We start from the raw sequence: 19,775 nt of genomic DNA, 5'->3' as shown, positions 1-19,775 counted from the left end.
CATTTTCCTCCGCTATCTATTTTCCAGCGTTATCAAAATAATAATATCTTTCTATTTATTTGTATAATAATATACAAACATCATAATATTATCATAATGATATGAAAATAAATTTATTCATTTTTATAATAATCAATAACTATAATAACTTAAAATAATATAAAATACTTTTTTATATATAATAATATAATTATTTATAATAAGTTTAGAGTTACACTTAAACTTTATAGTTATAAGAGCAATTATCTAAAATATTTTGTCATATTCATACCTATATCAGATCATCGTGTTATACACCAATGTGTATATAAATGTATTTGTATAATATTATGTTAACATAGCTAAAATTTAAATTTTAAATTGTTTAAACATGTATTCATTTGTTAGTATAATACTATATAATAACACGAAAATAAAATATTGGCTTAATAGTGAAATTATAGTCAACATTTTGACATTAATTAATTGGTTTGTTTTATATTTTTGTATGAGATTATGGTGCAAATTTTTTATTTCATAAACGATAGTTTGTAGTTACGTAATTCCCGCGTGTATGTACCTACCTAAATTTCAATTAAATTAATATTACGATATTATCTAACTGTGCAATACTCAATAAATACATACAGACATATAGTACAGAATAGTTAAGAATGTCGGCTCTGGTAAAGTTTAGACAAAATATCGGATACAATGATCAATGATATTAGCCTTAAACATAATATATTATAAGGTTTAATATATGATCTTAATATTTGGAGGGAAATTGACACGGCTTTGGTCCAAAAATTGTGTGAAGGAAAATGGAAAGTACCTTTTATTTTTTTTAAAGGAAAACGAACAATGAAATAAAAAGTATATTTTTTTTTTGTTGAGGAAAATGGTCCTGCCCGGTTTATTATTAGCGTAGACTAGTGGTAGGTATTTGTATGTGAATCTATATTGGTATAAACGCACTCGTTATTTATCTAAGTCTTGATGAATATGTATAATGTTTATAGGCCCCTTTTTTACATAAATAATTATTCCTAACTTGAAGGATAACAATAATGGGATGGAGTTCAATGATCGAGATTACTACTTTTATATATAATGTACTACTTTAAAGATAGGTTTTTTAGATGTAAATTTTATGTCGACTGTTCAAATTAATATTTAAAGAAAGTTTAGAGATAAATACAATAAGCTAAGTTAGTATTAAACCAGCATAATATTGAGGTGACTCATTTTAGTGAGTCAAGCGCACCATAACTTATTGATACACAATTTTCAAACTACATAATATATTATGGTAAATTGGCGTTTATGCTTGTCAAAGCATCGTTTACCTTTGATATTCAAATTATCGGATCGTCGATTATAAACCACGAACCGTTTGATATCGTCATGTAAAGTTAATGGAATAAATAAATAATATAATGAATACAAATTACATATGATTCATATGTCGTAGGACACTTTTTATAAATAATATAAAAATGTTTAGATGTTTGAAATAAAGACTTAAGAATTAAAATTTGAATTATGAATCAGTTGTGAATTCACAGTCGTAAGTATGCCTAGCTGGCCGATGTCATAATATGGTAAACACTGATTAGACGAGATTTTCTTAAATTCCTACGACCCAATATATATGTGTAGATATCTGATATTTATTAGTTATTACAAAAACCGTGATTTTTGCCAAAATTAATTTTTTCAATTTCTGATTTGGAAATTTATTGTTATAGTTTCCAATTTTTGTTTCTGGTGCAGTTTACATTACATTTTCTACCGATGATAAGAAATGGAGTGCAGATTACATTATACCCAATTGTCGTAGTTTTACTCGGAACATTTTACAATTTAAAATATGTGCGCAGTATGCGTATCCCTTCTGTCATATTATAGTAGTTTGTTTCACGGAAAGGATATAATATATTAAATATTAATATTAAGATTAAGACGAATGTTGTTCTACCTAATGATCAAAACACATGCGCTTTATCTATGATAAGTATTCTGGTGTTCTTAAAGACAGAATTATTGTAGTGTTCTGGAATCGAGTTCAGCCTAATCTCAAATTTCCACAGGCAGAGTATACCCAGGGCTAGGGATTATAAGTATGCATACAGCTGGTCGAATTGCAGGCATAATGTGTATATTGCAAACAAGTCGAACAATAATATTAAACGAAAACATGTAGAAAAACTCAAAGGTCCCAATGCATGATAACAATGTATTGAATCGATATAATAATATTATTGACAATGTATTGGTGATATTGGAGGTGCGTTTTCAATTAATTGAGAATATCGAACCCGTTTTGATATTTACTGTTGAATAATTATCGATACAATACAATTGGTCGTTTATATGCGATCCCTTCCATCACTAACAAGATGGGTTTGCGATACTATGGTTGGATAGTATTAGTACGATTAGTATTTATTTACATAAACCGCAATGTGATTTCTGAATATTTTAATTACCAAGGTATAGGTCGGAGATAAGAAGGAAATAGGTGATTCACCAAGCATGCTCAGTGGTCACCCATTATAACTTCAAGCATTCAGTTATTCAAAATCTGTTAATTTTTTCATTTGAAAATGATCTGTTTAATAATTTACAGTTAAAAAATGAAGTTATCATTTGAAAACGAAAAATTGCATCGACACTTCTAAAGTTGTACAACAGAATTCAATAATTTGAAAAACGGTCTTGGAGTACATTTAAAAATTCCAAAAATCAGAATCTGAATGATTTCGTTATTAAAGGAAAAAATGTAGGTGAGCAAGCTTAGAGAATCACCATGTATATGTAGTATTTATATAACTCACATGCATATTATATACATAATTTATATAATGTACCACAAATATTCTAGATATAATTCTAGAATTATTTGTGAATATTTATAAAATATCGGGTTCTTGTTACTATTATCAGCTAATCTGTTTAATTTATTTGCTATTGATACATAGAGAAACTATATTACTATGGAAATCAGAGCTAGTTTAGGTATTTTTTAAAATTTATCGTGCTACAGATACAGCGTAAGCTATAACTCCAAAAATATTTTTTATATTAATTGGCTTTAAACATAAATAGGGTTTTATCTCATATATTAGTATCATACGAAATCTTTAATTTAAGTCTAAATATAATAAAAACGTGACATACATTAAAGGGATACGTTTTTAATTAAATTGTTTTGAAAGTACCTACGTTATTATATTATTTTTTTTCAAATCATTTTATTTTTTATTACGTCTCGACAACGTTGTCATTGGCGTTCAAAACAATTTTATATTATTTTTTTTAAGCATCATAAAAATAAACGATTCTTCTGTAGGCATCGCAATTATATTTTTTACTACACAGGTATCCGATGAGGAAGCATTACTGTACATTTCTAATTTGATTTATAATAATATGCCAAACGTCAAAGATAACAAATCCTAACCTATTACTTTTTTTTGCCTCGTTGATTTTCTTACGTTTTGTGCCGATTGTGACGAGTATGCTAAACTTACGATGGTTCGTCACTTATCACGAGTGAATGGAATTTACAAAATAATTTATTATTATTTACTATAGCGATTTGATAATACGACAGATATATACAATTGATAAAATAAAAACACTTCCTGCTTATATTCAATGTTATTAATATAATATCAGTTAGCATCATTCCACTAACACCAAATGTATAGGTGCACATAGTAAGTCATTTTCCACTTGATATTCAGTAATTTGTTACTTAATGCTATTCAAAAAATACAAATAAGACCTGTCCTTGGATTCTTATCGTAAGTAATTCTCAAACGTCGAGTTTTTGTGACGAAACACTCCGTTTGGTGAATTTATACTAACATGAAACCAATTGAACGTATTTTCCAATCATGTAATTTTTGTGGATATTAAAATATATTGACTTGGAGAAAAAATTGCTTCAAGGATTCCGATCCCATGATTATTTGACGTAACAATTTATTATGATCGTAAAATAATAATATAATTGAGACTAGAGATACAAAATTAGTCAAATAACAATGCATTCTGTTTATATGTAACGTTATTAATAAAATTGTAGTTTACATTAACTGTTTAGGTACCATAATACCATATACCTTAGATAATATATACTGGATAGAGTTATAGTTTAAACTCTTGAAGCCGATTTAGTCAGCTCTTTCGGCCCCAATATCACCACTGAGGATGCGCAAAACATTACCGCAATTATGTTACCCCATCCCGCTCTACCTTCTTCATTTCTGACGCATGCGTAAGAAATTCATGTGGGTCGAACGGACTGACTAAATCGGCTTCGCATGATATACGCCATGATTTAAGGTAATACTTATATTATATAAGTATATAAATTATGATATGCGCAGAGCTCTATTCAGTATGTATTATCTAGGCATTATACTAAGAGACGGAGCATGGGCTTAGTTCCAGCGGGCCCACGTGAGTGCGCTGTTCGACTATTACTCAATTACTACCATGATTTAAATTATTAGATTACTACGTAGTATGTACATGTACAATATAATTTTAGGTCGGGCGATCGGTTATTGAGTTTTAACAATTATTGTATGATAATGAACTGATGAATAATACACAAAAATTATGTTATTTCTGAATGAATAATATATGTTAATAACTGCTACTTGCTAGCCTCTATTTCGAAAGATATATCATATATATAAATGTAGTCTAAATATTTTAAAAATTGTTAAGTCTATATAAAATAATAATATACAAAATAAAAAAAAGTTTCAAATCCCTACAGTTAATAATTTTTGAATTAAGTACAACAAATTTACTAAGCTCGTCGAAGCAAAAATATTAAATTTTGTAAAATTTCAAACTTCTAATTTTATTTGGTTAGGTTAGGTTAGGTTAAATATCTAATTTTAACTAAATATATCGTTAAATATGCATTCCATATAATAATCCTTGATTTAATCGTTTAGTTGACATGAAGGTTTAATCTAAAACCTTATAATATTATATGTTGTTTGTCAGGTTAACCTAACCTGATTAAAACAGCCGTGCAACTCGACGGCGACGGCGATGTGACCGTCAGGTATTGCCCGCGCTCGAACTATAATGGCGTATGGTAGTTGTCGTGTGATAGTAGTGGACTGTAAGGCGGAAAGGTAATAGAAAAAATAGAAAAGGAATATATATGATAGTATGAGTTACAATTTATTAGAATGGTCGGTAAAAAATAATCCTATGCACTTAAAACTAGTGTTAGTAATTCAGACCTTTTTGGAACCACTTCTGGCGGCCTTGCAAGGTGGTCAGATATTCCTTCACCCACCTTTTCCAAAAGGATTGGTGACACTGACGGATCAACTGCCATCTATTTAGTCGGTTGAGGGGAACCTGTGAAACGTTGAGTTCTGGAAGAGCGTGCAATGGTTGCCCGATCAAGAAATGGCCGGGCGTTAACGGAACAAGATCATTTGGATCTGATGAGACCGGTGTAAGTGGACGTGAATTTAATATTCTTTCGATGCGGGTGACCAATGTTAGCATTTCCTCAAATGTTAGAATTTGAGTACCAATGATATGCTTCATGTGATATTTTGAACTCTTGATTGCAGCTTCCCACAACCCACCGAAGTGTGGCACGGCTGGGGGATTAAAATGCCAAGTGCACGGAAGGTGAGAAATCATTTGCTCTTGTACAGTGGTGTCCTTAAATATAGAGTTAAGTTGCCGAGCAGCGCCGACGTAGTTTGTCCCACAGTCGGAATACAAATGTTCAGGAGTTCCACGACGAGCCACAAAACGATCTAATGCAGCGAGAAAGGCGTCTGTTGTCAAGTCAGAAACAATTTCCAAATGGACCGCCTTTACTGACATGCAGATTAACAGGGCAAGGTACACCTTTGAAGTGCGAGCATTACGACGGCGAGATTCCTTGATGACGAAAGGCCCTCCATAGTCCATACCCATGTGTAAGAAAGGTCGATGTGGTTGAACACGGCTTGATGGGAGATCTGCCATAAACGGTCGAGGGTGATCTGCCTTGTGACGGCTACACGTGACACAGAAAAATATAAATCGTCGTATGGCATCTCGGCCAGAGATGATCCAGAATTTATGCGACATCATGGATAGAACTAATTTGGGTCCACCACGAAGGAAACTCAAATGATAATGACGAATTAGTAGTTCAGTGACATGTGCAGAGTGCGGCAGAAGAATAGGATGTTTTACCTATATATTATTATATAGCCAGATAGTACGTTTATCGTTCATCGACCCGCAGCATTACATTTTCAAGCTGTGTGTTTCAATTTATGTCACCTTTTTGACTTGATCCTAATTGAATATTATATACTTTTTGTGTGTTATTCATGACATTTTGATATTACCTTCAAGGCCGCAGTTGGAACAAATTTTCGGGAGGGGTTTAAAACTAAATTATATATTTTCATAATATAAAAACCAACAAAAAAAGAAACATTTCTTTTATTTCACTTCTATATATTATAATAATTATCTAAATAAAGTTTTTTATGGATTTCCTACATGTGTGATAAACAGGGCTCGGAAGTTGTAGCACTAAAAATGTTACTTTTTAGCTCTTAAATATGCACTTAAAAACTCCAAAATATGCGCTATAAATAGCACAAAAAATCATAAAATATGCATTTAAATTGAAAAAATTAAATTTATTTAAAAAATTTAATGTAATTATACAATTTTATAAAATTGTTGGGCTCATAGACATCAGGGACTGTCTGGACTAGTTGAATTATAAACCGTTAACAAAATATATATTAAATTACTTAAATATGTTTGTAAAAGTGTACTTATAAGATCTATTTATTTCCTATTTCCTAACCAAATTAATCATTATTTTCAACATAATTTGATAATTTCCTATATTTTGTATAATATGTAGGTATATATTATGTATATTAAGAAAATATGACTAAAAATAGCACTAAAAAAACCTAAATTAGCAAAATAGCAATAAAAACCGTAAAAATGCAAAAAATAGCAAAATAAAATTTCGTGTATGACATCAGAGAAGTATGATACATATTTGTATCTTACTTTGGATGTTCTAGGACGAACCAAGAAAAATATGCATTTGCTACAACTTCCGAGCCCTGGTGATAAAATTAAATATTTTTAAACTATAAAGTCTAGTACCTATTCTTTTTTTTTTTTTGCGAAACAATCTATCACATCTTTTAAATTTGTCTATGTACACTACTACACAGAAATAATATACTATTTATATTTTAAATCGTGATAATCGTCCTATAGACATGACGTAACGATAATGAATAAAATATACCCTCTCCAGTCTCCTTGTATTTAATGTATTTAACATGAACGTTATACGATTATGCTCATTTGCAGTAGGTACTTTTTGTCTATCTTACCGATGGACCTGATAACGAGAAAATACTTCTGAAAACTGATTTGAATTCTTTAATATGTCTACTTGAGATCGATAAGGTCATTTTTAAGGGGCGATTGTATAAACTCCGCCAAAATACCGGTTAGATAAAAAGGTAGTGAAAAGGTCTAATGTAAACCCCGCCAGTTTTATTTTCTTACCTATAATGGGTACCTATATGGAAAGTCCACCAGTATTAATTAGGCCTTCCTTATATAAAACTAAATGAAATTTCTCTAGTAAGTAAACTCAAAAATTCAAAATGAAAATAAAATTATTGTGTTAGAAAAAGCTATGAATACTAAATAGTTATATTAATTGATTTATGTTAGACTTAATGGTTTGAATATCTACTAATTGTATCTCATAATTTTAGTTTACAATTCAAAATATTATAAGTATTATAACCACAGATATAAAATACTAGATAGCTAACTTATCTATATTAAGATAATCGATGTTTAAGTCAGCCACCATATGCGTGTGGATCGATGTTTACATAATTATCATATCAATACTGTATAATAACATGCTATTATTCGCACAGAATAAAATTTTTTTATAAAATATTAAAAAAATATAAAAAATATATATTTCTATTGGAGTGGTTTTTAATGACAACACATAATATTATCCTTATTCAATATTCCATCGTCAGATATAAAAGTATTTTGATCATCGCAGATTGTTATCATGTCGTATTGATAAGATAATTATGTAAACATTGACCTACACGCATATGGCGGATAACTTCAATGTTCGATGTCTTGTTAGCTATCTAGTATTTTATATCTGTGATTATAACATATCATGTCATAATAATATAACATATCTACATATTATTTTTTGATTATTAGTTATCACAATTGTCTATCATTATTTATTAACATCATACTGGTCATTGCAATTTGTATGATTTGTTCGAACATTTATTATCTTTATTTTTATGTTTTTTATATTTTTTGGCATATACTTATTTAATAAGGATAATAATTACTATAAAATTATGATTTTTTTTATTTAATAATAATCTGCTTATTATATTGATTGTATAGTGTATACTGTTACTTCATTTTTTTCATTGGCAGAGTTTACATGAGCTCAATTTTATCTGATTTTTGTCACTGACGGAGTTTACATGAACCCAATTTTTCCTGTTTTATTTTCCTGGTGGAGCTTACACTAAAAAATGGTTCTTGTGGTTCGAAGTTTACATGCGTCCGATTTACTCGTACCTAAACTTCAGCTGATAACGATTGAATGTCTGACACGGTTCATATGCTGCAGAACGACAATGCAGGACATTCCTTTAAGCCATTCACAGCTGCGTCGTGATCGTGTCGTGTCGATCAAATCGTATTGTGATTGGATATTATTTTTGGTTTCGTGTAATAACCAAATTGCAACCGAGTATACCAAGAATTGACTACTACTCAACTTTTAAACCATATTGGTTACCAGTCGAAACCATATAATAACCAAGCCCTCGCACGACACGACACACGACGTAGCTGTAAATGCGCCTTTGGCGTCTAAATTCTTAAATCTATACCATAGTACAATCAGTCAATATATAATATGTCATAGGACATACCACTAATTGCTCTGGTTTCGGATCTCCTTTTTTTTTCGTAGCACGACAAAATATAAATCTGTGGCTTGGGTGTTTTGGAACGATACACTTATTCATCCGCCGACAATGGATTTCCCGTCGGTCGAGTGGTGCGAGCATATCGTATGACAATACGCGTATATTATCCATAACATATAATATAACAGACCAGGAATGAAAGCTGTTTTATGTGTAATACATTGAAGCCAACATGTGAGCGACAGAGACAGACAAAGTAATGCTATTGTATCCCTATGTTAAGTTACAATCTCCTTGATAAATCATCAAATTTATATTGATTTATATGGACATAGTGCGATGGTTATAATAGGTTTTTGCCAACCCTGATATTTATTATAAATATTGACTATTATTAAAATAAAAATTATAACTATTGATTTATGTGTTAGGTTGAGTCAACGAGTATAGCCAAACTGATAAATTGTGTTAATGTAATCAATAAGTCGAGTATTGAACAAACGATTATAGGCAACCTAAATATGTGACGAGGACTCTGGTAAATATGTATTATGCACTTATTAAAAACTCATTGTAATTTATAAGTGCTGGCAAAGTATTCAGAAATACACTTAGACTAGTCGCCAAAGATATTATTATATATACAGAAATAAGTCCAATAACTCCATTACTACAATTAGGAATATCTTTACAACGTTGGCAACGACAGATATTTAAGACTTGGAAAAGTTACGTAATCTTCTCTTTCATCTACTGCAGTGTCACGGCCAACTCAAATTTAATACTTTTCATTTGATAAATCCCACTTTCACTACTCAGTAGATTTAGATTATTTATTATACCAACACTTTTTTCTCTACCCCCCCCCCCCCCCCACCACTTTAGTACACTCTGATGTTCAATTCACTTTAAAATAGTGTAATAATTATATTTTCTATTTCTATTATATTTATTTTATTTGGGTTACAATTATTAAAATAATATATTGGTTTTTTTTATCGAAAACTTAATGGAAAGAATACTCAATTGGTTATAACTTATAACTTATGCGTATTTGCATCAATAAGAATATTTATATATTCCACTTTTATAATTGTATGTTTTCCAGATTTATTTACTTATTGTAGTTGATGTCGTTGTTAGAAAAAAAAAAATTTAACTTAAATAGTATTAGGAACAATCAGAGTAGGTGAGTTTAACTCTGTACCTGAGATCTGGATGACTGTATACATTTTAAATTATGGACAGCTGCAGTAAGGTCGTCGTTTTTTTGTCAAATCAAACGTATTAATTATGGCTTCGTTTGACGTACCTCACAACTATAATTTGTAACCACTTTTGTTTGCATTGAAAATCAGTAGTATAACCGTATAGGTACACCAATCTATTTCTCGAATTCAGTTACTTGCTTTTTTTGCAGACTATTTGAAGTAATTTATGAAAATTAATTAAACTTAAGATTGCTTAACTTGATAAAATGACCTCGATTGTTATTCTAGATAGTGTAAAGCGTTAGGTTCTATACTTATCTCCTTAAATGCACTCTGTAATTGTTATTGTATACACATTACCCATAAAAAAAACTGTAATTAATAATTTGTTACTAAAATGTATTTAATTAACTTGTGTTTTATTCATTATCTTTATCGTGTATACAGTGTGAAAAATTATCTGTTTAACAGATGAATCAGCAATAAAACTAATTTAAATTTCAAAGAATATATTTTTCTATTTTATAAAAAAAAACAACAAAATTAAAAATAAAACCAAAAATGCTTCCGACGATATGTTTACAATATTTTCAGATGTGGAAAGCAAATATAAAGTATATAAATAATAATAATAATATATGATGTTACGGATACGAAAATGCAATGATTACCTAATATTGAGATTTTACTAATCATGAGTATGATACAGATTAAAGAGAAACAATATAAATGATGAAATTATTTTTTCAATAGGTATTATAATAATTAATAATTTTAAATATAAATAACTTAGTTACTACTCGTTCACATTATGATTAATATACATCCTTATTAAAAAAAAAAAATCTTATGCTTAAAAATATACAGTAGAAAACGGCAGTTCTCATTGAACAAAATTAAGCTTGAATCAGCACAGGACTTAATCCTTAAATAGCATAGGTACAAAAACTATGAAATGGTGTTCGATAATGCATAAAAATTCTAAAAATTAAAATTTGAATAGTTATTATATTTTTAATAAAATGGTGAGAATCGTTGGCGAATAACCCTGTAAAATGTTTAATATACAAATATTATATTGATTCAAAATAAATATACTTATTGAGTATACTTGGAGAATCAGCCTGATGTTGATTAAAATTAATTTTAACTACCTGAAAAAAAAATAAATTCAATTATTTTAAAAGATACCAGTTATAGTACCCGCTGTTTAAGCTATTCAAATCATTGGATATAAAGAAAAAAAATAATCACAGTCAACCACAAGTACATAACAAAATATATGACCTATCGAAAATAGAAAATTAACATTAATTTTAATTTTAAATGTCCAAATAGGTTAATTAAATATAAATTACTTATGTAATACTTATGTACTAATACATCTGAATAAAAGTTACGATCTTAAGCGGGCGATGTAAATAGATAATAGACATTATTTTTCTTCTCGTATTACTGGTATGGTGTATTTAAACATCAACGTAATATTATAATAGGTACTGTTGTTTATAGCTATACCAATGATGACATTTTAAAACATAAACATGTAATAAAATACATTATATTCGTAAGAAACAATCAATCATTCTCACATTGTCAAAGGTAAATCTATAGTCAAAACAGAATATTATTTAAGTAACTGCAGAAAAAAATCTCAATTTTTCGGGAAACCAAAATTTAATTATTTTGAACAACAATATTTTTAAAATAATTATAGCAAAAATAACATAATAATTAAGAATGACGTATTAAGTTGATACAACGCGATGTTCCGTAAGTACCTATAGCTATAACTAAAATTGGGTGGGTGATTAGTCTGAAAACATAGCCTTTTTTTCGGAAGTTATATTTTTTCTTCAACTTGAATGAAATATTCAAATTGTTTTCATTCTGATGCTGATATATTGTGCAACATCGACCATAATATGAGACACTCATTCAACATGTAGATCAGTCCAACTACGTAATAAACATATTATTATTCAACACTCTGTATACTAGCTCGTAGGTACTTAAAATAGTCTTCGAAAATAGCAAAAGAAATTCCCCTTTGTTACCGACCGTATAAACGGTTGAATAATGGTTTTAAGCGTTATGTACACGAACTAAAAAGGGTCTTATGATTTCGGGCGTCTGCTTTATGATTTATGAATCGATGTAGTTTTGTAGCATTAACTTAACTTTCAGATTTCCGTCTGTGAAAATTCGAAACAAACATTTATGTTGACTTTGTAATGCATTCAACCTATCAAAGCTGACATTGAAAAACAAGTATTTTAGACTCTATATATTATCATCATAATCTCTAACACGCATACTCAACTCAGCCGACTAAAAATTAAACGAAAATATTTTACTAATTGTTATTAATAATTGATATTAAAGCTTACAATAGTGTTAATATTTAATTTTTATTCACATTTTTCAATTCTCATGTTTGGATTTTTGGTTTATACTAATTTTAGAGTAACACAAATAATTATTAAAAAATTATAATGATTTTTGTTATTTTTATTTATATCTGTACCTATATTAAAATGTAAAACTATTTTAAAATTACCATATTTAAATTCTTATATTATAATATGATAATTTTATTGATTTATAATTTCAATAATGTATTAAAAACTAAAGAGTTTTGTTCTGAACTTGCATCTAGTTTTCAAATACCTTAAACATTTTTTATAAAAACATATTATTGAAAACAATTTTTTTTTTTTGATAAAACCAATAAACTATTTTATGAGAATATTATAAACTTTTATGATTGAAATATTCAATGAAAATGGCCGACAGTGCAATAGATGGCCCCTTACATAGTATATTAATATATTCAATATATCACACAAATAATTACATTATATGTAATAGGAAAAATAAAAAACCGTTAAGACTTTGATGAAGTAAAAAATAAAGAACTTGTTGAATCAAGTTTGTAATACTATAATGGTGTAGGCAAAAGATAAAAATACACATTATGGTAATTTTACGACATTTGAGCGTTTATTGTATGTTCAACAGTTGAATTATAGTCTCATTATGTGGTTCAATGTTGTTATAAGGGTATACTATGAATCTACTTTAAGGGTTTAGTGGACATTAAAACCATAGATCATATTTATAAGGATCGAGCGGTGAAAAACATAATTTAAAAAAAAATCACACGTAATTATTTATTTCACTTTTCTCAGTGGACCTCTATTTTAATCTTACTCAAACCGAACACTACTATTCACAAATTCGACATGATAATCTTTAGTCTGTTATTCGATTTCCATTCGGTTTTTATGCTATTTAAATAATTTACATATTTTTCTCTCTTTATCCATAACTTACTAGTCTAATGGTTGATTAACGGAAAATTCGAACACTCAAATACACAACCATAGAAAATACGTTAGACGTCCTAATCTTATGATTAATTCCCATTGTACCTACAATGGAATCTGTTTGAGAGGCCCTTTAACTTCTGTGAAACGACGAATATATATATAGAAATAGTACCTACTACATTGCCATATTTTTTATAACCCTTTTGACATAATGGTTTTTCAGGGGCAATTTTCACTCAAGAAGACAAAGACAGTACCACGGAGGTAGCATTCAAATACGCTGTATACAGGATAAATAAAGATAAAGCAATTTTGCCAAACACAACGCTTGTATACGATATTGAATATGTCTCTCCACATGACAGCTTCAAAGCTTCTAAAAAAGGTAAGTACGACTGGTTACAAAATATCTTAAATTTATTTATATTTGAAAAAAAATAAAAATGTTAAGAACATACTATATTACATTATTATCTGTGTAGTTTATATAGTTTAGAACGGAGATGCTTTTTATATCGATTATATTATTAATTTTACGAACCGAACGAATTATATAAATTATATATAGTAATGTTTACTAAAATATTCAATATAAAGACATTGTGTAGTATTCATTAAATATTTCGGTCGATTTCGTATGACAAACTAATTAAATAGTATGTATATTATAGTTAATTATGTGATTCTGCTGAGGATGGTACTAGTTTTCAGATAGAACGAAACGCAATTATGACGACTTATTGGCTATCATAGAAATCGCGTAGGTATATATAGCTAGATATGAGAATAGTACAGCAAATAAATGTCCATTTATACGTGATAATATTATAGTTACTATGGTTTCATATATTCGAAATACCTACTACCTACTTGAAATTATATTTATTATAAAACCATTGCAAATAATAAACACGTTATAAACATCTTTGAAATAAGTTGTAATTTGTCAAAATTTAATTATTTTCATCAAAATTTTATATTATGATACAATTTTTTCTACGATTATTACTTATATCATCAGAACTTAACAAACTGAAGATGCATGAGTGAATTTGATTAAACTGCAAGATATCGTCTGTTCATCTGTTGGTTAATGTGCAAAGAACATAACGTATGTTTATTCCAATAACTGTTGATCAACTTATTATATAATCGATAGACTAGAAAAAATAATGAAATCCCTCTCTAGATAATGTAACATGCTACTAGATATTTTTCCTCTGCGAGGAAAGCTTAGGTATAATATAAATATATTTTTGGGTATAGTGGAGGGAAAAATTATCTAGTATGATGCTATTATAGATTGATTTTTAAAATAATAATTGATTGTTCTCTTTTCTATAGTGATGATCGGTTAGAAAAAAAAAGTTATACCTAGCCAAAAACATATGAATGTTAAAATATGTTTTGGATTTTCACAACATTAAATAACAATATAATTCCCGAATACCGATATCTCGTGGAATACAATGTAGTGTTAAACTAAAGTAATATTATCAAAGCGTATTATTGTCATATTTAAGTTCTAACCGATATTACTTCATTGTATATGCAAATAATACTTATATAGTTATATCCACGACAGCGATAAGTCGATAATCGTTTTACATTAGATTACTATTACATTTTAACTGAACGAAATTAAATCAAAAAAAAGTCTACCTACCTACCTATAAACGAGTTCAACATGAACACGACTATGATACATAGTCAAGAAAATTTATTGCCAAAACACGAAAGATCGTCGTGCAGTGTATGTCTTAATATGATTTTTTTTTTATCAGTCACCAACACGCAGTATACACGATATGAATGGTTGCATTGGTCGGAGACGAGTATATTCTGGACAGTGAGCTGAGATATATGAATGTGTATGTGTGGGTGTGTGTCTGTAGTAATAGGTCACGAATAAAGCCGTATGAATGTGAAACGATATAATGGTAGGAGGCGAGTAAGTGGAACTTCACATAAATCATTCGAATCTACCGAAATACCCGCACGTTATTACAGTTAATGTATATAGTACGTTCTTTTTTATATATAATATATATATATATATATATATATATTATAAACAAGTTTACATTTATTTATACAAAATGTTGAATAGTTGTGGTCTTATACAAAAGATTTCCTGCGGACGTGGCGTGGATTCCGGATACGAGATTTACTCTGCCGTTCAGCCAGTTGTTTAATGTAAATTTTCCGCCGCCGACGACAATAAATAGCCTCGGGAATTTAGTGACCATTCGCTTACTTACCTTTACAATCCTATAAGGTCTATACTTCTAGTTTGATTAACCATATTTTACCGCATTCCGTCCCACCAAATCTAATAACTGTCATCTAATAGATTTAGCGAGACGATTTTGAATAATATTGTTACCGTATGATGCATTGTTGAAGTTTCAAGTACCTATCTACGACGAACTGGTGTGACTTAGTGACACAAAATTCGGACCCTAAGGTTGGTTTTGGAGATGCGGCCAAATCATTTACTTGTATCGTTAAAAAAAATACACCCGTTAGATTGAGCAGCTGATTATATAACGTTAAATAACTGTAAGATAATTATTAAAAAAAAAAACTATTTTAAATTGTATAAAGTTAATTTGGGAAATCTAAACATCTTACATTTCATATTGATTAATTTTGTTTGTTGTACCTATAATCTAAAATTGTGTTATTTGTACAATTTGCTATTGTATCATATTTTTACTGAATTTTGGTTTGTGTTACTTTTTCATTATAATTAGTTATTCTTATTTTAATGTAGGTATTTAGTTGAAAAAGGCTGACGACCATCTTCGCTCAGAATCGTTTTTCGTATACAATGATTTAAATTAAATCATTGTATAATTGAATTCAAATTAAAACATCCATTGCAATGACTCTCTAGACACCTTATGTACAGCAGAGCGGTACTCACTTACCCACTTTTTCATTTTATGTTTTAAATAATTGTGAATGGTGTTCTTTTATAACCTTCTATTAAAAGTGAATTGTTGCTTATCTTGAAGTAACTGTTATACATAGTTCAAGTAGGTATAATCTACAGCTGTAACCCAAAATTATACTATTATAAAAATACAAATCACCCTTAATCACATATACATATATTTAATATATATAATATATATATATATATATATATATATATTTGACTGAAGGTGATTTGTATTTTTATAATAGTATGATTATGGGTTACACCTGTCGTTCGTACGGTATATATATATATATTACACATGACCCATCTGTACGTAACATAATGTACTTTATTTCTCACAACTATTATACACCAATATTATTATCAAACAAATTACATTGAACATTTATATAGTGAATATTATACTTCATTGAAATAAATATTTTACACCCTATTCCACACGAGAAAATTGTATACTTTCTTTTAGAGGAAAAAGTATAGATTGATATATGTATATTATATGTATAATCGAACACAGGTAAACGGACCAGTTAACGGAGATTTATTTATCTATAAATAATAACGTTTTGTCGTGAAAACGTGAAAATATCTAGTTTCAATAAAAAAATGTTTTCAATCAATCGAAAAATTATGTTGTGTGAACGAGATGTAGTTGTTTAGTTGGTTTTTCTACGCTTTCGTAATATAGGCGCTATAAAATTTCGATTTTATTAGGTTTTTTTTCTATAAATGGACGACATTTGGACATAATTAGATATTTAAGTTAAGAATAATGATTTTAGTTATTTTATTGTAGTTTAAAAATATTCTTTGTGGGTACCTACTTAAAACTTTTGAAATATATGATTATGACACAATGATACAATGACATTTTCAAATGCATTTTTTTCAGCAAAAATTAATTTTACCCATACTAGCTGTAATGCCTTATAGTAAAATAATATTATATCACGAATCACATCTCGAATAAGTTTTGTCTTAATTTGTGCACTAGTCTTGCTTCTTCTTAGGATCTGTATTCCGTGAAAATGTGTTTTACTATATTATACAGGGGCGGATTTACCCATAGGCCACCAAGGCACTGGCCTAGGGCGCAATATTTTTTGGGGCGCAATTTTTTAGTTAATTTTTACTTTTTAGTTTTCCATAATTTCATAATTCTATATTTCTAAATTTTATATTAATTTTTTTTCGTATACAACTTGCATGAAACTGGAGAATGGCTCACGTAGTCACGTCGCAGTAACGTTTTAATTTATAAGCTATAATGACCTTGCCGATTGAGTTTAATCCTGCGACCAGCGCGTGCCGCGCCGCGCCGCCACCGCTATAGGTTCGACATCGACACTCGACGAGGCAGTTGCCGGCGTTGCCTGTGTTAATGCATAGGGAGATGGTATACGGGTGTGCGGTGTAAACACGTACAATATTGTGAATGGCGCATGCGCAAAACGCCAGCCAAGACAGTCAAATATATTGCCTCGGGCCGCCGGGTACATTACTACATTGTGTATAGCCGCTCTACTAGCTAGGTGGGGGACAGCTCGCTCAGTGCTTACTGGAATGACCCGCCTCACCCCGCACCCGGCACTGCAATTATAATACTGGAATTAATTCTGGAAATCAGGTGTCTTGATAAAGTAATTAATAATAATAAATATTGCGACGACGCGCGACGCTGGCACTGTCACCCATAGATAAAAGATTGTCGCCCGTCTCCTGTATAGTGCAAGCAACATACTGCTCAGAAATTTGCTAATCGATTACGATTATAGAATATAGAGACTAGAGCGCTCACCACTTAATCATAGATAATTTTGCTACACATAAATCAAGGCGCAAATGGTTTAATAATTGTACAATTAGTGTACAAAATACAAATGTACCTATGCAAAAATGTATTAATATTTATTTGTTTGGATGGTATGTATAAATGTAAAAATACCTAAATACAATTTTTACAGTTTTATTTTAGTCCATGAAACATTACTCCCCCCCTCCCCGCGGAAGCACGCCAATGTACGCGGCGCTAGTGTTGTAATGCCTAGGGGCGGAAAAATGATAAGTCCGCCTCTGATATTACAATATTATATAATGTAACACAAGTCGTAAACGTTAATCGTTTTGAAAACAGTATTATATATACATCATGGGGGTCCACACAAACTTTGCTAAATAAAAGTGTCCTTATTAAGATAAGGAAACGACGTCTAGTCCACTGAAATCGATCTCGACGAACCAATATTGAAATCGGATGACCGCAAATATATTATGGACGTCATGTGTTACTAGATATTACTTAATATTATGTATTACGTATGTGATTTGTTTAAATTTGTATATTATTATAACATAGGTATACCTATACTTACCGGCCCTTGTATAATAAGTTTTATTGTAATAAATCTGGATATATTGTGTTACACGACCGCTATAAAAACATACAATATCATGACGAAAAAGAATATTCTAGATTTTCGTTACCACACACAATCTAATAATAACAACAACAACCATAAGAGATGAGCAATAATAACAACCATATTTGTGCAATTCCCAGCGAGTACATATTATACAAACCATTATATTTCGTGGAATCTTAACTTCATATTTTAATACTGTTTTTCGCTTAGTAATCTCATTTAATAAAACTTCATTTGTTCATCTCGTGCACTACACGCGTTTCCGTTTAATGTAATGTAATATAATTTCAAAAAAAAAAACTTATACCCACTCAAATGTTGTCATCGTAAGCCATATTTTACGGGATACGATCGGAGAGAGATATTTATATAGTATAAGTTAGTAAATCAGTAAAACACAGCACACTACTCGATATTTTTCCTCTACAAGGAAAATCTACGATTCATAAATATGTTTTTGTTAATAAGTAACAATGACAATGAAAACGTATATTTTGAAAAATCGGTTGGAAAAATAAAATATCTAAGCCCGAAAACATATTATTTATAAAAAAAAAAATGTCCCAAAATCAATATTGAATTATTGTTCTACTTGCGTGTTGAAATAAGTTCAATATTAATGTTTTTGCTTAATTTCTATAGTTATAGTTTTACCAACAGATAATTTAATGCATTATAATATTATGTTATTAAAATACCCAGAGGATTATGAAATCAAAATTCTTACGAGAAAAATGTACTCGGGTTCAACAAGATATTGATACGACAAATATGAAAAATATCATATATATATATAATATATATTATACTAAAATTAATTGAGTTTTATTGCAATGTTTTTATTCGGCATAACA

General features: G+C 29.3%; 2 protein-coding genes across 4 annotated transcripts in view; one reads left to right on the top strand and one right to left on the bottom strand.

The window, feature by feature from the left end:
• The window catches only part of LOC100165056 (glutamate receptor ionotropic, kainate 2-like), a 229,842-nt gene that overhangs the window by 119,240 nt on the left and 90,827 nt on the right, over positions 1–19,775 (top strand). For all 3 annotated transcript variants that reach the window (XM_016806829.2, XM_029490475.1, XM_029490474.1), the window contains exon 2: positions 13,775–13,936. In XM_016806829.2, coding sequence (XP_016662318.1) covers positions 13,775–13,936 — 162 coding nt within the window. The remainder of the gene's footprint in view (positions 1–13,774; positions 13,937–19,775) is intronic.
• On the bottom strand, positions 4,845–6,625 carry LOC115034258. The gene has a single exon (XM_029490476.1). It carries the CDS (start codon positions 6,112–6,114, stop codon positions 5,245–5,247), a length of 870 nt encoding a protein of 289 aa, XP_029346336.1. The 5' UTR covers positions 6,115–6,625; the 3' UTR covers positions 4,845–5,244.

The sequence above is a fragment of the Acyrthosiphon pisum genome, chromosome A2 (genome assembly GCF_005508785.2).
Source record: "Acyrthosiphon pisum isolate AL4f chromosome A2, pea_aphid_22Mar2018_4r6ur, whole genome shotgun sequence".
Taxonomy (NCBI): domain Eukaryota; kingdom Metazoa; phylum Arthropoda; class Insecta; order Hemiptera; family Aphididae; genus Acyrthosiphon; species Acyrthosiphon pisum.
Note: the sequence above shows the minus strand (reverse complement) of the source record. Positions and strands in the feature narration are given on the sequence as shown.

Bases quoted from the DNA above. Each gene is read 5' to 3' on its own strand.
- LOC115034258 (XM_029490476.1), bottom strand. From the start codon at position 6,114: ATGATGTCGCATAAATTCTGGATCATCTCTGGCCGAGATGCCATACGA.